Here is a 25,949-nt window from a genome sequence, read left to right on the forward strand (position 1 = left end):
GGAATGATCGCCCCCCAGGGCGGCTGCTGGGGCTGCCGCTGCCTCGGTCTCCGCGCGGCTCTGACCCGCGGGCGGAAAGTGCAACGGGAGGGGAAGGTCTCGGTCTCCGCAGTGACACTGGAGCGGCGACAGAAGAGAGAGTGAAGAGGCGGCACCCAACCCCGGGCAGGATGCAGGCGACGGCGCACCTGCTCAATCTGCTGCTGCTGTCGCTGCTGGCTGGATTCGGTCCTTCCCAGGTATGCGCGATATGTTAACTCTTGGCTTGAAATCAAGGTGCAATAGGAAACCAACCGACCAAAAATGCAAATACATACCCCCCCGCCCCCCAAAAAAAGGCATGCAAGACGGCTGTCCGGGCTACCTTGTGATGCCCAGCGTTTGCCCGTGGCTTGGGTGGTAGATAACAAGGTGAACTGCCTGCCAAGGAGGAATAGCGCCTCGAGGTAGAGTCCGGGAAGGGGGGAGGGACCAGGCGCGAAGGGAATGAGGATGGGCAGCGGGCAATGCGGCTCTCGGGGGGAACAGGCTCATTCTGGGTCCGGGCGCTAAGGTGCTGTTGGGGAGTCGCGGGGGTAATGCCAGGGAGTCAGCGGCGGAAACCATGCAATTTGTAAACACGGATGAGGAGCCGGTGAGCGGAGCCGTTTCTTTGTTGAAAGCGGAGGAGGGCTGTGTGTTTTCCCCAGCGGATCCCGGCGAGGAACACTCCCCTGGCAGACGTGCTGCGGTTTGTGGCCGAAAACACTGGCGCTGCTGCCTGCAACACGCAGGGCACAGCGGCCGAGGCGGACTCTGGCCCCCTCGGCCGGGAGGCAGGCGTGGGTGAACGGGGCTGGGGTTCCTCTGCTGCTTTCTGTTCATGGAGGGATGAGAGGGCCCAGCAAGTTCTGATCACGGGTGATCAGAGGCAGGAGGGAGAGTCCTGGGAAGGCTGCGGGGTCGCCTGGCTGTCGAACTCTGAAAATCAGCCAGCTCCGGCCACCGGGGTGAACGCTGAGCCCTTGTTATAAAAAGGCAGGAAAATCCGGAGAAAGGCTTGCAGCGGCGAATGAGGAAAGTCTTGATGATAAAGTGAGAGAATTTGAGAGCGTCAGCATTGTACGATCATCTTAATTATACTACATAAGAAATCAGGCGTCTGATTTTTAAAAAAAAAGAGCAAGAGTTACAATTTTTAAAATGATGTCACTTGTTTAACTGGCCAAGAGCAATTTGACACAACCGGACAGATGATGCCATGTTACAGCCACTGAAAGCTGTATTGGAGGATATTGGGGAGTTATTTATTTAAAGCTTTCCATCATCTCGGTGGTGGAGAGAGATTAATTTTCTTTTCATAACTGAATAAGAACTAATTAAGGTGTAACCAAGCATGATCTAATACTGTGGCTGACCATATTTCTAGGCCCAATGTAGCGCATAGTGAAAAGTTAGAGTCACGTCCTAGAGACTCGTAATTACTTGTGTGTTCTTCCCGTGTTTAGAGAGACCTGATGAGAATCAAATCATTTTATCTTAAAGCTCTGGTTGTGGTCATATTGTCTCTGAAATCTTCAGTGTGAATTCCACCTCAGTGATCTTCATGGACAGCGTTAAAGCATGCTACATCTAACTAAAAAGTGTGGGCTTTATTTTTACATTTTCGAAGTCTTATTTTTCTTTTTGCCTCTGGACCTACAGTGACACCACTATATTATGTTGGTTAAAACTTGTAAATGCATTCCATTATGTACCTCACTCGAAATATTCTTAGTAAAATGCTTTTTAAAACTGAACCTACTCACCGAATTACTGCAGGGGGGAAAAAATCACTTGACTTAAAGCGAGTTCTGGCATTCTTTAAAAATGAACTCATGTGAGATTTCTCTGGTATCTTTAATGCATAAGTATCTTCACTTCTTTGTCCTCTGTTCTTTCTCACATTAATATATAAACAAAGAAAAGCTTCTGTTAAATATTGAGATGATTCCTCCAAATAAATGATCCACTTTTAGTCAAGATGAGCTTTTCTAGTATTAATAAGCTTATTGCTGGGTGTTGGACAATATGAAACTTCTCGTAGATTTAACTGTGGCGGTTTGGTACAAATGAGTGAGACATTCAGGGAGGAAAGGCACACACATTAACTTTTCAAACTGTCCTTTTCAGCTTCTAGATACTGCCCCTCAGTGTGCAAAGAGGAGAAGACGGCCACGTGTTCTATGCCACATAGGACATTAGAGAGAATATCCACATGTTCATAAACGGTTCTGGACAGGGGGAGAAAAACACTGCTTAAAAGGCGAATAAAAGCTACTTTTGTATGTTTTATCCAACTATCGTTGATCGCCAAACCATCACCCCACCCCATCTCCCATCATGAGTGGCACCATTCAATTCTCAAAGTAATCGTCAATCAGGTTATAACCTAGGAATTTTCTCAAATTTTATTCATTATTATACTAACTACTTAAGGGTTTACTTAATAAAATTAATATTGATAGTGCAAATTATGCTTAGTAAAACTGCAATTAAAAATCCAATAACACCACGCAAGATCACAGTTTTGGGACAAATAAGTAATAATTATGTGATGACACTTGGATGCACGGTACTTTTAAGCAGCTGGTTTGTTAACACTAATGTTAGGACTGACATATTTCATAATAACATTTTTAAATAAATTTATGCAAGTAATAAATTTATTCAAGTATGTGATTACCTTTATGTTTATAGTAAGCATATGTATGTTCACACATGGATACACTGACAAACCAGAAGAGCTCTTAAAATGGAGATTTTTTTATGTGTAGCATTATACCACATATGCTAAATGTTGGAAATCTAAATCTTAGAGGGTGCACACTGTATATGAATTTACCCGGAAACAAAAAGGCTTTCTAACATTACCAGTTCCATTTCATAAACACTATGTAATATTAATGTTTATCATCATTTTACCTGAGATTGAAACTTATAGATCTTATATGACATCTTATAAAGTGCTTAAGTATCGCCATCTTATGGTAAGATAAGTCACTTGAAACTCAATTTTATCTTTAAATTGTTTTTTAAAAAAATGCCCAAATCTCGAGATTGATAGGATGAACTCACTTTCAGCATGTACTGATTACTTTCTTTCCTCTCATTTAATACATCAGAAAATTGGCAAGATCACTATTTTCTTTCGACAAAGGAAGGCAATTCACCGCTAATTATTTGTATTTTTATGCAGACAGACGATCAATTTTCCTCTCAGGAAAATGATGAGAATTATGTTTTCTTAATTAAAATCGTATTAACGAGTTTCCAGTTCCATTTAGAACTCATGGGTCTATCACTTTGCCTATTGAGGAGATATTAATTAATTCCATTTGTGATGGAGCGTCTGAAGTACAGGCTATGCGCCAAACCACCCTGCTCTCGACAAGTTCTTTTAGAAAGTGAAAGCTTGCTGGAATTCAGTTGTTGCTTTTAGAGAGAAAGGACGGTTTGTGTGCAGGAAATTGCCGAGGGCAGCTGCTAGATGGCATCTCTGTGCTTTTCAAGGGAAGGAAATGAGTCCAGTAATGACCTTGAGAGTAAGAAAGTGAGCCTTGCTCCTTATAAGAGTTTTGGCAGACCATTATTTGAATGTGATGATAAAATAGTAGCTGCCGTTCATCACAGCCACGCATTTCTCTGCTCTGCGAGGCTGAACTCAGAAGAAAGGAGGATGCAAACAGGGCCACACACGTTTCCAAGAGAAAATTTACACCCGAGGCCAACACTTGAGTACCAGTGGCCACCGTCACACGTGGCAGGGCCCGTGAGCTTTAGGCAGTCAGACTGGTGTGAAAACTACCTTACAGAATGCCCAGCATGCTCAGACGGAGGGCGCATTCATTATCTTCTCGCCTGGAAATAGATGGAAGAACTTCCCACCGTGGTCCTCACTCCCATTACAGACCTGAACCGTAACCATGACTCGGCAATAATCTTCAGGCACAAACTGCTCTTTCTGAACAAAAGAACCCAGCCACTTAGGACTCGCCTTACACCAGACAGTTGCTTTGAAGCCATATAAACATGACGGGAGCTGAGAGCTCTGCAATCATTATACTGCTAAGGGCTTCGCAATGTAATACACCGTGTCTCAGTGCCTTCGTGTTAGAGAATTTGCAAAAGACAATCATCAGACTTGCAATGGCTAGAGGTGACTTTGTACACACACCTGGTTAAAGTTCCGACCCTTTTGTAATGAAATTGATAGAAAGCAAGAGCAGCACGAGAAATGAACCGAGGTGGGTACCAGTCTCCTTTAAAATGGGCCTTAAATGGTCTCTCTTCTCCTGAACCCACTGTGTGCGAGGGAGATCCTCTCTACCGCGGGATCGACTCAAATCGGAACAGCAAGTATGGATGGAGGGCACGTGGTGAGGCCTACAGGGTTCCCCAGCGAACCCTGATGTGGCAGGAAGCCAGAGCTCAGTGCAGCCCACCCATGTTTTGAAAGAGCAAATGAGTTTTCTACTCTCATTTTCTCCCATCCTCCTGGATCCTATTACATTTGTACTTTGCAGAAAGTAATTATTCTTTTTTCCCCTCTTTCTCTTGGCAACTTGAAAAGGTTAAACTTGTACTGCTTTCCTTTATTGTAAAATTATTATTTCCTGTATTTTGCAATTATTCTCTTTAAGAAAAATGTTATTGGGACCATTTATTGATGCTCCACTGAGAGGGAAAGCAGGGTGCAGTTGGTCCCTCGTGTCTCTTCCCTCCTTTGCCGCCAAGATGACACATCCGTGAGTGACTCTGGGAAAGGTGTGATCTCAGTGCCCGCGCCTGGAAGACGAGGGGTCTACCTGTTCTTAAAATTTCTTTGTTAAACTTTAGAATGACCGACTCTGCACCTCCCCCTCCCCCACAACTCATATGTCGACCTACTGTCCAAGGTGATGGTATTAAGATATGAGGCCTTTGGGGTGATTCGGTCCTGAGGATGGGTCCCTCATGAATGGAATTAGTGCCCTTAGAGAAGAGGCCCCGGAGATCTAGTTCATCCTTTCCACCCCAGTAAATTCAATACAAAAATAAGATAAAAAAACAGTAAGTTGATTCTTCTCTGAGTTCAACCCATGTAGATAATATGAAGGGTAAAAAGTAGATGAGAGCAGCTATATAATGTCTAGGATAGACCTTACTCATGAACAACTAATATTTAAGAAATGTATTATCTCAAAACTACTTGCCATGCTATAGTGAGATTTGCCTTATTTTTCTTACTCGCTGAAATTTCTTTAAGGGAGGGCTGTCCAAGACACAGGAACAGCTTTAGACCATCTCTAGCGATAATGCCAGTAATTTTGCTAATAAAAGTACTCAAAAGTGTTGAGACTATTAAAAGTCGTTTTCTAGGAACATTTATCTCTTTTTTTGCTTTAAAAATAAGGTGTTGTGAAGCATCCATCGCAAAGCTGTGCCTTCTGTCATTGTCAGGGCAAGCTTTCGGAAGCACAGAAATGAGTTCAGAAGGAGGATCCCAGATGCTGGTGTTCCTGCTCTTGCCTCTCCCTGGGAAGCTCTTTCCGCTTCTCCATATGTCGAAAGTCTACCTACATTTTAAATGCAACGCAAATATCACTTCCCCCGTCTATCCTTCCCTGACACTCCTCACACTTGAGAGGAGGTGACGCTGATAAACTAAGAACTCCTACCAGAAAAGAATCGTGCTTTGTCTTCGCACCTGCAGCCCCTGGCACTGTGTCTGACAGAGCAGGTGTTCAATGAACAGCCTGAAGTGGATTTCCTTCCCCCCCCCCAAGTTTGCAAAATATTCTATTTCTAGTCACTCTTATCATACGTATCCCTTTCTTATATTTAATCGGATGTTGAATGTATTGTGTCTCCCCGGCTGCATTATACTGTAGCTGAGGGCAGGCTCTGGGACTTGATCATCATCTTATTCTTCCCTGCCTAGCAACTAGCACAGTGTCTATTCAGATCAGATTTCTTTAAAAATATGTTTTTATTGATTTTACAGAGGAAGGGAGAAAGAGATAGAAACATCAATGATGAGAGAGAATCATTGATCGGCTGCCTTCCGAATGCCCCCTGCTGGGGATCGAGCCTGCAACCCAGGCATGTCCCCTGAACTGAAATCAAACTATGACCTCCTGGTTCATGAGTTGATGCTCAACCCCTGAGCCACACAGGCCGGGCTCAGGTAAGATTTTTAACAAGCAACGTTGAATGGACAGATGAAGTCAAGGAAGCACTAAAACACTTAAAATTCTGCAATAACTGATGCATGGAAATAAGCTCTGGTTTTGGCCCAGGCTCCCTTCATACCAAATAAACAGAGAAGAGAAGAAAGACTGATTTTAAGAATCTTGGTTTCAAGGGCTTAAAATGATCCTATCAGGCCATTTGTCTTGAAGAATGCTGCAAGATTATGCCTTTTTACATTTTTTTTATTACTTTCCTGTCTTCCTTCACCATCCTTAGTGCTATTGTTTGCATCTGGTAACTCTGGGATGCGATGACCTTGATCCTCTTGTGAATTACTTGCTGTGTTTCATGGCACTCTGTGGCAAAGTTCATCTTATCCTCGTATTCTTTGCTGTATGGATGTATCCATTTTGTTTGCACAGCTTATAAGTTTGAATATTAATGAGTACTAACTGTTTCACAACCTTTATTGGATGCCATGTCTTGCCTTATTGGAAAAATTAGAATGTTATCTGTATTTATCTCTTTTTTTAGTGACTGGGCTATTTTTTTAAGGATGTAAAATATCCTGTTGAAATTATACTCTCAGTAGACATTCTTACACTAGTACCACAGAAAAAGTAATATCGGTTCTGGATTTGTAAGGCATTGCTATATGAGCACACCCCCACCTTAGAGAATGACACCCAATGATTAAAAGCAAACATAGGTACAGTGGAGTTAGATTTATCTGAATTCCAACTTCTAAATATAATCCAAAATTCAGAATTTTAATAATTAACTTTGTAGCTTAAAATGCTCTGACAAGAAATGTCAGCAATAAAATTGTTTCACCATCTCAAGCAAACAGCTACCGAGATAACCCCCGAGAGAGGGCATACTTGGAGGAGATGATTCTTTTTCTTTTTCAAACTACATTGACGGTGATTCAGACGCGTTATCCCATGATGATTAACCAGCATTCCTGGAGGACACAAGCCCAGATGCCAGGATGCCTCAAACAGAGGACATTTCACCGAAGTGTCCCTGGTGAAACACTGCCTTACAAGACACCGTCACTTCCGGGAAGGATGGGCGTCAATGGCTGCTCGGGGAATTAGCACCGATGGCGAGTCTTTTTACACCTCCATGTACTTTGTGGCAGGATGACTACATCTTTAGTGCCTGTCGCCCCAGTACGGAACAAGCTGAAATACTGTATGGCTCGGGACCCACTAGAGACTTTTTATTGGCGGTATCATTGATTATTTACATCCTGCTACAGATATATTCTACTCTTGACAACAAGCTGAGTGCTAGACCACGTCAGAGAGTGAAAGGATGGCAGTGTGATTGCCATCTACCTTAAAGCACCCTGGGGATATGCAGGAGGAAGCATATAGGGCATTAGAAGCTCATGCCAAAGAGGTAGCCATTGTCACGTGATGGCTCAAAACCGGGCATGCGATGGACTGAATTTACTCAGTCTCTCTCATAAGCAGCAAAGCATCATGAGCTCCCCCCACCCCCAGCCATCCGTCAAAGCAAGAAAAGATTCCATGTCCAAATATTCATCCTAAAACAAAGTGGAGTAATACTTGAAGAAGTTATGGAATTATAAACTAAACAAGCTTATGATGTGCATCTCAGATGTGAACAAAAGATAGTTAAAAGAAAAAGAAGGGTTGAGGGGAGATAAGTATTTGTTTACATGTAGGGGATGGGTTGAAGCTTTTAGAGATGGGGCATAACCTCTGGCAATGTGTATTGAAGCATCGCAAGTGAAGATTATTCTCCCTACCAACCAACCACACACACACACACACACACACACACACACACACACTGACTGTATTCATTCATCTGAGACCTGGTTACCCTTCTATTACTAACTGTTGTGTTGGCATTCAGTTTTAGAACAAGGCCTCTAATTAGTTCATGAATGTTGAATGTCTTTTAGTAAGAAGAACTAGAAGGAAGGAAAAGGCATAAATAAAGGCATTAACCAGGTCCTTTTCCTTTCTTTTCTTGCATCTCAATTTTGCACATGGAGAGGCAATAGAAACCTCATTGTATTCTGTCCATTTGTATGTAATCATTGCTTCTGGAAAAGCTGCCGCTCAAGGGACTCAACCTAATTAATGTTACCTTAACATGCAAAATGAAGATAAAGAGAGAAACCATACCAAATCGGGGTAAATTATAGAATAATGAGGAAACTGGACAGAGTACTAAATTAGGAGGAAAGCAGGGCCTTAGCATCAGATCTTCAGATGTCCAGTTCTATGGCTTTAGGCAACTCACTAAATTGTTCTACAGAATCAGACATAGAGAAACACCTAAAAGATGAAGGGGCCTAAAGCCAAGGGATGTGGGCTGCCTCTAGTAGACATAGAGAAACACCTAAAAGATGGAGGAAGGGGCCTAAAGCCAAGGGATGTGGGCTGCCTCTAGACATTGGAAAGCCAAGAAAACGGATTCTCTAAAGCCTTCAGAAAGAAATACAGCCTCGCTGACACTGATTTTAACGTCACAAGACTTAGTTCAGATTTCTGCCCTCCAGACTGTAAGATACCAAACTTGTGTTGCTTTAAACCACTAAGTTTATGGCCACTTGTCACTAATTACTAAAATTCTGCAGCACAACAAAAAATTTCTTTCTTTCTTTCTTTTTTGGTGATTTGATGAAAAAACTGGTATAATTGTGATTCAGTCACACCAACATTGATGTGTTGGCTGTTGACATTTTTTTATCCGACAATCTAAGAGAAAAGAGGTCAGCGCCTATGATTAGTCGGGTATTGCATGTTTTAAAAATTCTCACGGTACACTGGTTGAAAATCGCTGATCTAGATGATAGTAATTAATGTGCAAATAAGCACAGAATGTAAGTTAGCCAAATAACAGCACTGTCCCTGTTTGTCGATATTAAGATTTAAGAGACCATACCTGGTACAGTGTGGTCTAAAAATTATAAAGTAAGATAGGCTAAATAGAAATAAAAATTGCTTATTAAAGACTAATTAAATTCCACATAATTCTAATTGATTTACCTGACAGGGTACAGTGTTCCCTAGGTGATATCTGTAAGATGCAGTGAGTCTTTTGTTGTTTTTGTTAGGTAAGGTCTGCCTAGAGAACTTCACCATCCATCTAAGTGGTTGTCATTTCACTGACTTGCCAGCATGGGACTTCTGAAAGCATTGCATGTCAAATGTTTATACTGGATTAGTAATCGACAGTGAAAATACAAATAAATTGGCTGCTCTGATTCAGTAAAATGACGGTGACGGCTCCTTCTTTTTCATCAGTCAAATCTGATCCGCCGAAGGCATTGGCATGTCTTCAGATGAAAGCAATTTCGTTGAGAGAACCAAGGCATGATGCACAATAAAAGTGCCGTCAAACACGATGAGGGCTCGGCGACATTCCATAAAAGACGAGCCGGAGTCACCCCCTTTCGTGTGCAGTAGAGGGGGAAATGTTGGGTTGTTGTGTTTACTTATTTAATTTAAAATAACAGAGATTTGTTCTTAGCTTTACAACAATTTGCAATGTAAAGAAAATAATTAGTCCAAAAAACGGATGATTCCCAATGATCGTAATTATCACCTGTGATAGAGGCGTCCATTGACAGTCATACTGTAATAGTTTTTTCAACAAATGCTCATGCCTGGCACTGTGGTTGGAGTTAGAAATAAGAGAATTTTTAAGGAGTCACAGTTATTACTCTCCAAAGCCCTTAGCACTTTCTACTGGAGGACTCATACAGGTATACTTACTATCGTAATGCTGTATGCTGCTCTACAACAGAGACTTGTCTAGGAGGCAAGCAGGGGAGAGGCAATGGACATCTACGGGGGCATAAAAGAACATTTCCTGGGTCAGGTGATTCTTAAAGGAAGATCAGTTTGACAGTGAAGGGAAGAAGGAGTAGCCCATTAAAAGGCAAGAAGTCTCAAAGGAGGACCTATGTAATAGTTTCAACAATACAGATTTAAATGTATACATACATATGTATGTACATATATATAGCTATATATCTAAGTATCTCTGTATTTTATCTATATACCTATCCTCATCTCTATCCACCTAGGTAGCTTTGTAACCACTACCTATTTTAATAATCAGAACATAAATTACTGAGAAGAATCCCAACACGTATCTTAACACAAGAGCCCTATGATATCACTGTGATTATGTGTCTCTGCCTCATGCACATCATGCTCATTGGGCTCCCATGAAAGTCATGACTGAAGATGTTTTACATTGTGGATTGTATCACCACCATCATATATGAAAAGTTTTACTCAATTACTAAAACTATTGTTATCCTTTGATAGCAAATTTGTGGTTGGAATGGTTTCACTCAAATAAAAGACCTTCTACTATATCTTCATTGAGTTACAAGATAATCCTGACTTGGTTAAGTTGGCCTAGAATTTGGCATCACCTCAAACTGTTACTCAGATTGCATACTGATTTCAAATTTTATTGACAAGTGGGTTTTTTAATTATGTAAATTTATTCATTTTGGATTAAGAGAAATTTCCTTTTTTGCCTTTCTTAATTTTTCTCTGCCTTCTTTTCTTCCTTCCTTTTTCACGTTTTCTTTCTTCTCTTCATTCAAAATTGCAATAAAATTCTATTATAATGTTAAAATTGTAGCCCCAAAGTTCAAACTGCATGAAATGGATAGCCACGTTACAACAAAGATCAAAGAATGATTACTGTAAGTCTGTTATGAAGTCTGGGCCAATCACCAATTAACATGACACCCACATCACTTGGGGAGGATGGTGAAAGATCTTTCCTGTATCTTTCGAATTTCTCCAGATTAGAATAGACAGTGGAAAGGTGTATCACTCCCCATCCCCTCACCCTGGGCTTCATTTAACTAAGAAGTCACATCCTACTAGAGGAAGGACTCATCCATTGAGTCTTGGAAATCAATCTATAATAATAAAAGTGTAATATGCTAATTAGACCAGATGTCCTTCCGGACTAAGCCAGGGCTGCAGCTGCCGTGGCTGTGAGGGAGGGATCCAGGCAGCTGCCATGGCTGTGAAGGCCTACTCTTGCATGAATTTTGTGCATCGGGCCTCTAGTGTCATGTAACGAGGAAAGAAGGGTGGGCTGACAGCCAGTGGGATTGTATATTTTAACCATATTAAGCAAAACTCTACTCTGAGAATTTTTAAAGCAATATAACAAAGTTGTATGCTGACTGACATGGGGTTATCAGTGCCAAACAGCAACTTCCCATGTCCAAGAGAATATATCATTTCAGCCCCACCAAAGCCGCACAGGAAAAACTGGGTTCCTGTTTTTGCAATTAATCCTGAGATCAAAAGAAAATCTTACTTCAATGTGCTGTATTAATGAAAAGAAATCTGTAGTTTGTTATACTTAGCAATTTATTTGTGTCCAGAATATGCCTAAGGAGATATGGCTCACACGTACAGCTCTCAATCTATTATATGAGGTCTTTCTAATCATCCAACAGACGTAAAAGAAGAAAAATGTTAAGTTTAGTTTTATGAGACAAAAGCAAGAAAAAAAAAGATTTATGTGACTCACATGCTTCTCATTTCCCTTGCTATGGGATGACATTAAAAGGGAGTAAAAGGAATGTGTGAGCTACTATAACACTGGCATTGAACTAAGAGTCTGGAAATAGAAAAATCAAAGCATGTGCCTGTGTGTGTGTGCGCATGCGTGTATACGCGTGTGTGTGCATGTGAAGGAGGGAAAGTTTCATCTGAAAACTACTAGAGTAAATCTCAACCATCCAAACGAATTATGTTAATTATAGAAGTGAACAGCATGAGCTACAAAATATTTTTAAATGCCTCTTATTTCCAAATCACATAATAAGCTAAGTTTGTCCTACAAATGTATTTGAAAAGTGAAGCCTAATAGAGGTTGTTAGACTTCATTGTAAAAACAGATGAGATGACTTTCAAATTATCTTGTCCATTAAGTGAACATGGATGATTTAAATTTCCCATGAAAATTCAGTTTACACTAAGAAAGCTCATTTCCTTCTTCACTTGCTTCTTTTCTTCCTTTCTGGCTTTTATGCAAAAACAAACAAACCCTCATCGTATTTGACCTCTGTCACAATTAGTATATGGTACAAATGACAAAAAATGCAATAAATAACATTTCTTGATTGAAATTATAATAAATCACTTGTCTTGCTTGAAGCATGTTACTTCTATGTGAAATCATGTGGTTCTCAGTAATAAAACAGGGAACATAAGACCTCCCTTCTGGGTCTATGTGAAGTTTAAATAAAGTGACATTTTGAACCATCAAGTACACTGCCTGGCATTTAGATAAATGGCAGCTTATTTTTCAGTAAATTAGTGTTTAAAATATACTGTGTGTGCCATACTTCCTAGTTCTTACCTAATGTGCTATTTGTATAACCTGACACCACTCATTTGGCTCATCTTTTCCAATTTCCCATCATTCCAGAATGCCATCTATATATATAAAAGGCTAATATGCAAAGTGTCCCCTTGGGAGTTCGACCAGGAGACCGCAAGTTCGATAACTCGCTATGATGTATGTTGACCACCAGGGGGTGGCATGGAATAAATGAAGGCCCTAGCCAGCAGCCAGAAGGAAGGCCCCAGCTAGCAACCGGAAGGCCCCAACTCGTGCACCGGGCCTCTAGTCTACCTATATATAAAAGCCTAAGCAACTGTCCTACCATTTGACCATTTGTCTGGTAGCTATGATGTGCAATGACCACCAGGGGGCAGATGCTTCGACCAGTAGAGGAAAGAGCCTGATTCCTCACGGAATTGACCATGTATTAGGTTGCTGCTGGGGCACCGTCAGCCCCGAATCTGCTTCACCAACATCCCAGACCCCAGAGATTCAGTTTTGGCTGATCCCCACAGGCCAGGCTGAGGGACCCCACTGGTGCACGAATCCATGCACTGGGCCTCTAGTATGAAAATAAAAAAAAAATATTCCTTTCAGAATTCTCTACCTGCTTCTGACCCCTTCCTTTCAAAGTTTTTGATTATCTCTGGATAGCAACCGGAAGGCCCCAACTCGTGCACCGGGCCTCTAGTCTACCTATATATAAAAGCCTAAGCAACTGTCCTACCATTTGACCATTTGTCTGGTAGCTATGATGTGCAATGACCACCAGGGGGCAGATGCTCCGACCAGTAGAGGAAAGAGCCTGATTCCTCACGGAATTGACCATGTATTAGGTTGCTGCTGGGGCACCGTCAGCCCCGAATCTGCTTCACCAACATCCCAGACCCCAGAGATCAGTTTTGGCCTGATCCCCACAGGCCAGGCTGAGGGACCCCACTGGTGCACGAATCCATGCACTGGGCCTCTAGTATGAAAATTAAAAAAAAATATTCCTTTCAGAACTCTCTACCTGCTCCTGACCCCTTCCTTTCAAAGTTTTTGATTATCTCTGGAACACTGATGTGAAAGTATTTATATTTAAGGAACTATAAGAAAATGAAAGCAACAATGACCCTTCAAAACAGAAAAGGCTACATCTGTGGGAATAAATCGACAGCCCAACTATGTTTTAAAGAAAACCAGTGATTTACCATGAGGGTTAACAAATGGGGGTGGAAGGAGGCATTTTTCTATGTTCTGTCTTTACTCCCTGACAGATCTTCTCTCATCTCTTGAATGTGATGGGTTGGTGTTGAAAATTCTTTCCCACCAAGTAGAATACAATTGGATGAACAAATGGCCCCTAAAGTCCCTTCCAATTCAGAGATGCTTTTCAGTTCAACAAATCTTTTGCTAAGAATTGTGTTCCAATTTGCTATGCTTTTTGTAATCATGCCCCATTTGGTATTTATCCAGAATCCTAGTAAATGCTCAAGGGAAAGAGAAATACAAACAGATGTAAACTTCAGTTGACTTGTGGTCCAGCTCTTTAGCAACATAAGGTATCTCCAAGAACTAAGAGTCATTCAAAATGCCAGAAGAGAATAAAATCAGTCCATGGATCATCTGAGAACTTTCCATTGTTACAGGAAAAATATTGAGGATGAGGGAACCCCCTTGACTGAAACTCCCAAATGAATGTTACTTAATTTCAAATCCTTTGGACTCTTCCATTCCGGTAAAAGATGTTAATTCTAGTCCTAGCACAATTGTTAATACATATAGTTTGTATAACCACCACTGAGTTTTCCAGAAAGTGAAATTGCTAGTTTATTGTTACCCAGTTTTTACTGAAAGCATTTTTGAGAGCAAATAATTCAGGGGAAGTTGTTTAAATACAGGGTGTCCCCCAAAATGGATACACACTTTAACAGCTGATAGCTCAATTTTGAAACTGAAATGTATTTTAATAAACACTGCCTTTATAATTATTCAAAGTGTGTGTATACATTTTGGAGAGACACCCTATATACCAATGTCAAATCAGACTGTCCAGGGGCTAGGGATGTACACTGCTATAGGTAACTGCCTCAGTTTACTTATATATAAACAAGAGGCCCGGCGCATGAAATTTATGCACGGGTATGGTCCCTAGTCCTGGCCTGCGATGAGGGCCATCTTCCCTGGCTGCTGGCAGCCGGCCCCACCCCCAGTTCCTGATTCGCCATCAGGTGATGGGAGTCTGCCGGCTGGGGGAAGGGATTGAGAGGTGGTCAGTGTGTCTCATAATGACTGGTCGAGCGGTTGTTCTGGTCGTTCTGCCATCAGGGTCAATTTGCACATTACCCTTTTATTATATAGGATAACTTCAGGATAAAGCAAAACATAAGACTGTTTGGGGAAGCATAGAATAGGATATTTCCTGGCAGTATCTCGAACACAGTAAGACAGGGACAATCAATACAGATGCTAACACCAATTATAGCCCGATAGCTAATCTATTGTTGGTATTAGTACCTTTGTCTGTGTGTGACTGTCTCTTTTTTTAGGCTACCGATTACGTAACCCCTCTCCATGTGTGCTTTTTACAAGAGGGAAAAGGCGTGGGTGCAGCTCACAACCAGTGCGTCCGCCCAGTGCTGGGCAGCCCTCCAGTGAGCAGATGGCCCTGCGGTGCACCTGGGTGCCTGGGACTTGCCTGCAAGTACCCCCGGGTCAGAGTCCCTTACTGGGACTTAACCAGGAAACGGAGCCACATGCAACTATGAGTACATAGTGGGTACATTTATTTTAAAAGCTGAATGAGAAGGCCAAACACAAGTCACTCATTGCACATTGACTCTATCGTGTCCTCGTGTTCAGGGGACTTCTACCTCAATCTTGGTTCTGTCCTCTCCTTATTAATTTTTCAAAGAGCTTAAAATGCCCCACTGGAATCTAAAGATGTCCATTAAACTCCGACAATGCTTTTGTGAACACGTAGCAAATCCTTAAAGCTTGCCTCTCATTCCTCCAGGACTTCCCTTCCTCTGTTGATTTTTTAAATGCTCTTTCTGTCGTTTTTACATGTTGTGGCCCCTCCTTTTCCAGCTCTCCACATTTGTGTGTTGTGCTGCCTCTTGTGCTCTACATGTTTTCACTGGAGACCGTGCCCTCTATGCAATGAGGTGCGTTCTGCTGTCTTCCTCGTGCTTTTGATAACCTCCATCCCTATGGAATAGCAATCTCTTATCTCAAATACTGGTGTTCCTTGTGGTTTTTGCAAACAGTAATAATAAGTGGTTTGCATTTTCTGTGCCAGTGGTCACAAGTGACAAAAAAGGAGCCATTTTTATCCTCAAGAAACCGTGATATTATTATTATTTTTTTTTTTTTTTGGCAGGGAGGGGGGAAGGACCTCAAGTCAGAAAGCCACCAGGGGAAGCAAATTATTTCAGATACCTTGTGAACGCCTCCATCTACAGCAAAAATGACGTATTTCAAAAACATAAAGGCTTTAAACATGCTTTTACTATTGATTCTTTAATATCTAGAGAATAATGCTTGTGGTCCCATAGTTGAAAGCATCGGTACATAGATAATAAGCTCAAATTCATTTTAAAGATTAAAATCATGTGTGTGGGCAGTCCTTTCTGGCCATGGGACTGGGGAGGTGTGCTGTGTCACTTTAAATATTCATCTGAATGTCATCTGACAATATCCACACCACTGTCCCAAACAGCAACTGTTTGCCTGGGAGAAACCAAGAGATGGTACATTGCCCTGTAACCAAAGCAAGCAGCTACTACCCCGAGCCTAGCAGTTACCCGAATGGAGAGACACACCTGCGGGAGAGGTTCACCCCAAATAAACTGAGACTTGGGGTAAAGGTAGAGAGTTAGAGAAACAAATATATCGACTTTGCTTTCCTCCGGCTCCTGATGTCCTGCCAGTACCTTCCATTGCCCAGATAAGGCCTCTCCCCCAAACACATGCAGGAGGAGGGGGTGGAGCATGGACCTGGAGTGCACCTTAAGAACAGGTGCCTCCCTGGTCGGGCAGCTCAGCTGGTTGGAGCATTGTCTCATATACCAAAGCGTTGCAGGTTCGATTCCTGGTCAGGGCACATACCTAGGTTGCAGTTCGATCCCTGGTTGAGGCGTGTACAGGAAGCAACCGAGTGAAGTTTCTCTCTCACATCAATGTTTCTGTCTCTCCCTCTCTCTCTCTTCCACTCTCTCTAAAATTCAATAAAACATATCTTGGGGTGGGAATTAAAAACAAAACAAAAATGCAGGTGCCGCTATAGTACATGCGGATTAGGGTTATAGTGGAGCGAGGGAGTACTCTAAATTCATATGTTGTGTTATCTGCACTAATAAGAAAGCACATTGAAACTATCAACACTACCTGAGCTCTTCCCCAGAATGAGATATTTATGGGTTTTGGTGTGATACCCAGTGACTCTCAGCTCTGCGGCACAGACACGGGACATCTGGGCTGGTGCGCGTCTGCCAGATGGCGCGGATGCTCCGAGTTCTGAGTGGCTAATTTTATACAATAACTGCTTCTAATAGGAGTTTTACACTGAAACCTCTGACACGCTTTTGCCAGGAGTTGTACTGCCAACTCGGGCTGTAATAAATGTGCCTGATTTAATAGCTAATTCTCCAGAAATATCACCTTTCTTTTTTTGCTTCCCTTCAAAATCTTTGCCCTGTGCGGCAGCTCCCATTTTAATCCTACAACCTTCATCCTTCTTGACCATTTTCCTGCCCCAAGTGGTAGTTCCCATCACCCTGGGCACATATATACCACTGCGCCGTATCTGCGTGGCCCAGGCCATCAGTCAGCAGGTATGCTCTGCTGCTTTTGGTGTTTATGGTCATTCATGGTGCAAATTCCAGCCACTGTGAGCTGCCTCCCTAAGTAAGCACTCTGGGTACCAATTTTTGTTAGTGCTTTGGATACACAATTATGTAGGTTTGGGGTGTCGTCCCAACCCCATTGTCCCCATAAGCACTGTTATTTTTAACTAGGGGCCTGCTGCACTATTCGTCCAGGGCTTGTCCAGCCCATCCCGCCCAGTCCCGATCGGCCTGACCCCAGCAGCAAGCTAACCCACCGGTGGTTACGTCTGCCCCCCTGGTGGTCAGTGCGCATCATAGCAACTGGTCAAACGGTCTAAGGAACAGTTGAACATTTAGCATATTAGGCTTTTATTATATAGGATACACAGTTTTGCAGAACACAGGGTTCTTCAAGAATCCAGGTATCATGTTACAATACTTTTAGTAACCTCTGTAGAGACTTACCGGTACATACACTGGTGTTACTTGAATTACTGACTAAGTCTTTCTTGCTTTGATTTCCTTTGCTTGAAGCAAATTTTGATAGTTATTGGATGCAAACATACAATCCACTTGTCATAGTTCTCATGGGAAATTGTGAATTTTCATTTTTTGTTACATATGTTAGTCTCTTGTGAATTTGGTTAACTCTTATCAGCAAACAATAGTTCAATCCATTCTAGTACTAATAAGACTGGGTTTCTAAGCTTAAAAAAACTGATGACCAGATTCTGAACTCCAAGCAACTAACAGAGATTAAGACCATCCTAGAAGGTCGTGACTCAGCAGCCATCTAGCCTTGTCCGAGACTGGCCCGCCTTTCTATCTCGCGAGGCAACCTTTGTAAATGTCTAATTTCTGAATTGCAACACAATGGAGACTGATCTTGATTCAAACTCCCAACTCTGGACCAATCAGCTAACCTCTCTAAGTCTAATGTTCTGCATGAAGAAATGATGATATTTAGGTACCACTGACAGGGTTGCTGTGAATGTTTCATAAGCCCAGCACAGTGCTGGGAGTGCCCAAGTGCTTGGTAAAGTACACCCATTAGTCTAATTCTTGATGGCAGTGCATCCCATTTGTGCAGTCTCTTCCCACCAAAATGCCTCCCAAGTCAACAGAGCTTTAAAAAGCAAAAGGAGGGGGGTGGGATGGGAGGAAGGAAGGAAGGAAGGATGCACTGGGAATTTAGAAGGGTGTGGTTTTGAAATCTAAGACCTATCTAGTTCAGCTTTACATTTCTAACTCCTAGCATAATGGACAGTAAACAAAATTTATTTCTGCAGTATTGCTGTAAAAAAAAAAAGCAGTACACATTGTAGCCTCGGGGTCCAGAGCACCTCCTGGGGCTATCGTATTGGTAGAAAACTTTATAACCACCTTATCCAAATTTTCATTCTCAAGTTAATTAAAAGATGATGCATGCTCTATTCAAGATTTTTAAAAATCGCTTTTCTCCAAAAATCCTCTCCTGCCCATAGATCTTAGCCAGGAATCCTCCTATGTCTTCTCCCAATCCAACCTCCAGTGCCTGCCCAGAGCGCGCAAATGGGGCCACATTCTGAACTTGGGATGAGAAAGAGCTGACGTCCTGAGGAAAACCTGAGATGCATGTCATCTTTATGCTCTGCTGACCCCAAGATCTATAATGCAGTCTTCCAAAAGGACTCTGGATTGGTAGGATCATCTTGATATTAACACCGATAAGTTGTCTGAGTTGGGAAAACCATCAGACCTGTCTGAGCCCATTTTCTCTGAGTAAAAGGGGACCAGTAACATCAGGCATGCCTACTACTTAACAGCGTGGCGAAGGTCCACTGTGAAAAATGCAATCCATTACGACGGGCTACATAAACGGAAGAGTGTATCCGCGTACTAAAACTGTAACGATTTTTTAATAAGAAATTCAATAAAAAAATTCCAAGCTAATAAAAGCAGTACATAAAATTAACATGTAGTTCAAATTGTCAGTATTAAATAGAGTATAAAATCTGTTTTTCCCATCAAACTTTTAAAAGTGTCCATGTTTCAGGGAAATCGGGTTGGCTGCTGCAGGCTCAAAAATCCAAGGCACAACAGGTCATCTAAACCCTTCGACCACCAATGCCACCTCCTGAATGAAACAATCTAAACCAGGGGTGGGCAAACTTTTTGACTCGAGGGCCACAATGGGTTCTTAAACTGAACCGGAGGGCCGGAACAAAAGCATGGATGGAGTGTTTGTGTGAACTAATATAAATTCAAAGTAAACATCATTACATAAAAGGGTACGGTCTTTTTTTTTTTTTTAGTTTTATTCATTTCAAACGGGCCGCACGGCTGATCTAAACCATTGGCCACCAATGCTGTCACCTGAATGTGACAACACTCATTCATTTAGCCCTATCAATCACCGCCTAATTCCATAGTCACTATCTCCCTTCCTGCTGGGCGCTCACATTTGATCTGGTTGTTGGTTAAATGCAAGCATTGTGTTACCATCTTTCCTCTCCCCTGGGACATTTCCTGCATTAAACACAGTTAAGAAGAAAGTGTTGTCTAAAGTTTCTCCAATTTCCATTCTCACTTCCTTACCATTTCTTGATAGATGATGCTTGGAACTGGTGATTTGTCCATGTTAATAGTCTCTACCCTTTTAAGAACCCACAATGTGATCCTTTCTCTTCCTAATTACTCAGCTTCTTCCCAGAGAGACCTCATTTATGTAACATCAAGCCTTTATGATTTTCTTAAATTTCAAAGGGAAAAGAGAGAGAGTCCATGAAACTTAAGTATTAACTACTCTTTCGTTTCTGTAGCCATTTTTTGGTGCCATAGCAAGTCATATGCATTATCTCAGCCACACTTGGCAATAAAATTAGGGACAATTCGATTTTTAAGTTATGCTCTAACAGAAAATCGGGTTGGATTTTTACATTTTATAAAATATAGTTTTACTGATTTCAGAAAGGAAGGGAGAAGGAGAGAGAGAGAAACATCAATGATGAGAATCATTGATTGGCTGCCTCCTTCACTCTCTCTACTGGGGATCAAGTCCGAAATCCGGGCATGTACCCTGACAAGGAATCGAACTGTGACATCCTGGTTCATAGGTCAATGCTCATCCACTGAGCCACACTACTGGGCGGATTTTTACATTTGTGACCTATGAGTTCCTCTGTATGGTTTCCTGCGAAGTTGGTGATTTTCATTTGCATTCAGTTGATTGGGTAGCTTTCATACTGCCCTTCGCTGTTTCTTAATCTACTTGCCTCTGGTCGGCACTGTCTCTGGCGCCCGTGTGAAGAGCATTAGTTGGGTATTCCAGTCTAAGTGCTCTCCAAACATCCTCCACAAAACACCAACACCAAAACAGCAACCAAAACACCAAGTAAACGGCTTTACTTCCTGCACTTGGAGTAGAAACTCCGAGTCTGAAACAACAGCTGGATCCAGCTGCCTCAGGTCTGGAACAACAGCTGGATTGAGCTGCATCAGGTCTGAAACCACAGCTGGATTGAGCTGCGTCAGGTCTGAAACCACAGCTGGATCGAGCTGCCTCAGGTCTGGAACAACAGATTTTCAAGAGGGTGATTAGCGCTGGAGCTGCCCTGCGGGTGCACACCTCCATGTCTTACCTGACCAGGAGGGCATGGATTGCCTTCTGAAACCAGCTGCTCTGAGGGCACGCCTCTCAGAGCACTACATGGGCCTTTTGTATTGGACACAATGAGACTGTCTAAAACCACAAGATACTTACGAAGACATTAAGTGCAGACAATGAAAGGAAATAATTGAGTCTAGAAGCTTATCAACCTAATTTCATGATGATAAGAAAACTGGTTGAACTGCAAAGTGGGAAGATGGTCGGAAAGAGAAAAGCCCATGGGTAGTGCTCTGAAAGGTTCCTCCTCCCAGCAACCAGAGAAGCAGGAGAAACATCACCCACCTGCTCATATTCCCCCAAAAGGTTGACATGAGCTAGTGCCTCTGTGAAGGCACTCCCTTTGCTCGCTCAGTTGAGAATGACATTGCTCGCTGCTCTACCAAGACCCAGCTACAGTTTCAGAACTTCTGTTCCACCTTCTAACCCTTATGTTGCAGACTCATCTACCCAACAGAATTATTCACCTCCTTCCCTGTGGTCTTCTGGCGTTTGGTTTAAACCTCCAGTCTGACACTTACAACATGGCTAAGTAAACTACCTATGTGTTTTGCATATGTGTAAATGCCTCTCTGAGTAGATTATGGGCTCTTAAAAAGATGGAATTAGTTTAGCCGTCTTTTACCCCTGACACAGATAAGGTCTCATAAATTTTCAATATCAATCATTTTTCAGTAAATCAATTCAAACACCGGGATGCTATTTTTAATTAGCCAGCTAGCTAATTAATGTGTCATATTTCCAGACTCTGCTCTGAGCTCTAAGCCATCATTTACAACAGCTACTTGACAGCTCCCTGTAGATGTGTCTAAAGTACCTAAGATTTAATAATGTCCGAAAATTCATCCAGGGACTTCTAGTCCCCAACATGGGCTTGGCCTAATAGTTTCTGCCCCTGTGACTGTCACTATCCATCCAACTGAACAAGCCAGAAGCCTGGAAGTCAGTCTCAACACCCTCCTTTACCATCTTTACTTCCTTTCCATCTCCACTTCCCTTCCCTCTCCACTCCTCTCCAGTCTTTGTAGGGTTTTTACTGATGAAAGAAAACATTTTTTTAAAAGGACAGGATATGAGGTGGGGCAAACATAGGTATACAGTTGTTCATATGGAAAATAATACAATAATTAATTAATAATAAGACAAGAATAAACTCTGTTTCACGTACTCACAACTGTAAACCTATGTGTGCCCCACCAGGGAGAAAGTTAAAAACAAAACAAAACAGATACTATGAACCAGCTAAATATTGGGTATTTAAAATCTTAGACCACTTGAATAAATTTAAATATCTACATATTTTAGTTTTATTTCAAAGAAACAGTCCCAATGGAGACCTCTCAATTTGCAATCTGCCTTCTCTGAAGAAATAGAAAAATGGAAAACAATTGTCCCCATAAAATGTAGGTATCTGCTTCAGCAAAGATAATCCTTTTGCTGTTTGGGACAAAGAGGGTGGAGTTTGAATGGTTTTGGTGACGTGAAAGACTGGAAGAGCTTGTAATGTACAATCTGACTGAACACTTCAGAGATGCAGAGTATTTCAAACTCTGACAAGAACAGAGCATGTTTGCTGAAGAAATGGCACCTTTACAGCCTCAAACCTGGATGGCTTTTCCTTTTGGACAAGATAAACGGCTGCAGAGGGTGACTAAGTGTCGGGTAGGGGAGGAAGAAGCCAAGACCCTCCAGAACTCCGAGGCCCTGGTGAGGAGTGTGTCACCTCCTCCTGGTGCAGGAACCCCTGCCAACGTCTGATCATCCCGATGACCAGCTCAAATCAATCGTGAAAGATTCATTAAGTCAGGCCCCAGTTTGTTATGAGGCCTGTGCACACCTGGAATGTTGAGATAGGAAAGAAACCATTGTGGCTCATTTACAATCACACATTGCCAGAAATGTAGATTAATACCTCCATTTCCCTATGTCTCTATCCCACTGCATGGATAGACAAACTTCGGTGAAAATAAGTTATAAATCCTCAGAGAGAATTCACAATTACGAATTCAAAATTCACTCACTGGTCTCACTTGGTCTTCCAAAATATATGTGTGGTGGTCATTATTTTTATCATTTTAAGCAACTTAGAATGGGAAAAAATTAGGTGCTATGAAACTATGCTAATTCAAATATTTCCCGATCCCACTGTCATAGCAATAGAACCCATCTATCAAGACTTACTGTATGCTTAACTATCTCCATGTCATAGACAGTCATTGACCCTAAAATAGAGCCTGCAAGTAAGATTTCCTCTCTCCTCGTTTGGCAAAGAAAGAAACTGGAACACAGAGCTTTCATGTAATTTGACCAAGTTGCCTAAGTGGCAGATTGGAAACTCATTTACTTGTTCAGTCAATAAATATCCACTGGGTTCCTGTTCTAAGCTTGACCTTGTTGTGAGGGGCAGAGCAATGAACAGCCCAGACGAAGCCCTTGTTCTTACAGAGGACACTCCGGTCGACAGAGGTGGTCAATTAGAAAGAAACACAACTAAATAGTATCAGTAGCAATAGAGGGTGGTCACGTGAGAAATCCATTTGGGTCAAGATCAAGGGGGAAGGGTGTCAGCTGGTCTGGATTTCACACACTGAGGTCATGCTGCATCTTTCTGCTAAAATGACATTTGAGCAGAAATACAAAGGACGTGAGAAGAGTGCCCATCCCAGGACAAAGAATGATACAGGGGTCTGGTGGCGAGTCCTGCTGGTGTGTTCAAGGAACACCGAAAAGACCAGCATGCTTGGGGGAGAGCGGAGAGTGATCAGAGATGAGAGCAGGCAGGTCAGCGGGACCAGATCCCAAAGGGTCTTAAACATAGTAAGCAGAATTCAGACTCAATTCTCAGCAAAATCACAGCCATCGGAGGCTTTTAACACAGGGGTGATTTCATCCAAACGTTTCTTCTAAAGGGTTTCTCCTTCTGCTTTGCAGAGAACAGAATCTGAAGGGGACGTAGGGGTCAAGAAATAGAAATGCGTGTTAATACAGATTTGTCCAGAGGAATGGCAGGCAAAGTGTGCAGAAGGTCCTGATTTTTAAAAGATTTTGAAGGTAGAGCCAAGATTACAACTAAGAATATAGAATTAATTGAGTAAAGGATTGGCATTTATGATCTCTGTAACGCTGCCTTTCAAAGTAGAGCTACTTTAAAAATAGAGGTGGGATGACTCAGGTAATCTCAGAAGGAAATTTTATTATCTACTTCCTTTCTTGACTGTGTAGTTAAAGGTGTGGCACCAAATGAAGGACCAGCATTACGGACTTGCTTGACGCCTTTGCAAGCTGCTTCTGCTATGGAAGTTATGTCCCTTTGCCTCTGGGATTTTCGGGAAAATAGACATCTCCCTTCCATTCACTGTTTCACCCAATTCCCTCACATACATGTATTTGAAGAAGGAATCACATCCTCTCATTCTCTTTCTCATCCTCCTCTTTCTCCTATTTCTTTGGAAGACAGCTGGATGCTCAAAATAACAATACAAATGGGCTGACTGGTATACATCAGAAAACAAAAGCCTCACTACTTAAGAACAATGAAAATGGATGTTGGGCGGCCTAAGTTCCATTCCCGGCAAAATGTTTATCTCAGTCAGACGCTTAAGGTAGTGACATGATGCAAATGAATTTAGTTTGATATGCTGTTATCAAATCTACCAACATACACTAGCAATTATTCTCCAGGGACATTCTGAGGCAAACACATGTTGAGGATATATATATGTGTGTGTATCTATACATACAGATATATATGTGGATATATAATAGATGTTCTATAGATTTATAGATTTAGATACATATACCTATATATTTTATACTTAATAGTATAACTAAGACTGATAATAATCTATTTGCAAGTTAAGTGAGAATAATAGAAAATGGGATATCTACAATCCAGACCCATTCAATATTTTGAAAACTACAAGGGAATTATGTTCCCCTCTAACATGGGGTCACCGCTTATGTGGAGTTTGGGTATTTCTCAAGGACTAAGGCATTACCTGAAGCCATTGCTCTACTCAGTTGACATATGTATGGAGGGTCCAGGGGCAGTCAATATTGGAGGTATGCAAGAGATTTATCGCGCATAATTATCTTACATGGTCACGGAGCGGGTCCGCAATCTGTAGGACGTGCTGTGAGGAAGGACAGCCCGACACGCCCAGACGGGCAGGTGGACGTTCTCCCGCAGATAGGCCTCAGCTCTGTGCTTAAGGAAGGCCTTCCCTGCTGACCGATTCGGACCCACCCAGATTATCTGGAATAACCTCCCTACTTAAGGTCAATGATGATAAACTCTGGTCACATCTACAAGATATCTTCTCAGCCACACCTAGTCCGTCCGTGTCTGACTGAGACATGAGGAGGGACCGCAGCCTCCTGAGCTGACACATCTATAGACCATCCAAGGACCCAGGGTCCCGCTCGGGGACACGGGTCAGAAAGCTGAGGGGCTGCTGGTCCCTGCGTGTCTGAGCTTAGACATCCACAGGCCATGCCGGCCGAAGGTGCTGTGTAGGCATCAGAGCTGTAAATAGCTGTTTGCAGCAGCCGCTGCTCCGAACTGAAGAGAAAACCGAGGTCTAATTGCCAGGAGACAAAAGGTCACTCTTGGTTTTCCTTTCCCTCTGTTTTCCTAAGAACAAAGCCCGGATGGAACGGCGGCTCCTTCTAACGCAGTGCTGTTAGTCAAAGAGCACTCTCCAGTAATTCACTCACCCACTGCGGGAAGAAAATAATTTCAGGCCTCATATTCTACCGCACTCATCAAAGCACAGTTCACCCTGTGGCTACCAATTATGACGGGCAATTGTCTAGTCGTGATTGGAAAAAATCACAGCAGGTCCATAAAATAACAGAACTGCAAAGGGCGGTGCCCTATAGTGAGCGCGGATGACTGCCACAGAACAGAGGGGAGAGGAAAG

General features: G+C 42.2%; 1 protein-coding gene across 1 annotated transcript in view; it reads left to right on the plus strand.

Annotated features, from left to right (window-relative positions):
* The first annotated feature begins 6 nt into the window (after window positions 1–6).
* The window catches only part of OLFM3 (olfactomedin 3), a 92,092-nt gene continuing 66,149 nt past the window's right edge, over window positions 7–25,949 (plus strand). Inside the window, exon 1 of the mRNA XM_005878532.2 lies at window positions 7–239. Coding sequence (XP_005878594.1) covers window positions 171–239 — 69 coding nt within the window. The 5' untranslated portion in view covers window positions 7–170. The remainder of the gene's footprint in view (window positions 240–25,949) is intronic.

The sequence above is a fragment of the Myotis brandtii genome, unplaced genomic scaffold (genome assembly GCF_000412655.1).
Source record: "Myotis brandtii unplaced genomic scaffold, ASM41265v1 scaffold565, whole genome shotgun sequence".
In the NCBI taxonomy this organism is placed as follows: Eukaryota; Metazoa; Chordata; class Mammalia; order Chiroptera; family Vespertilionidae; genus Myotis; species Myotis brandtii.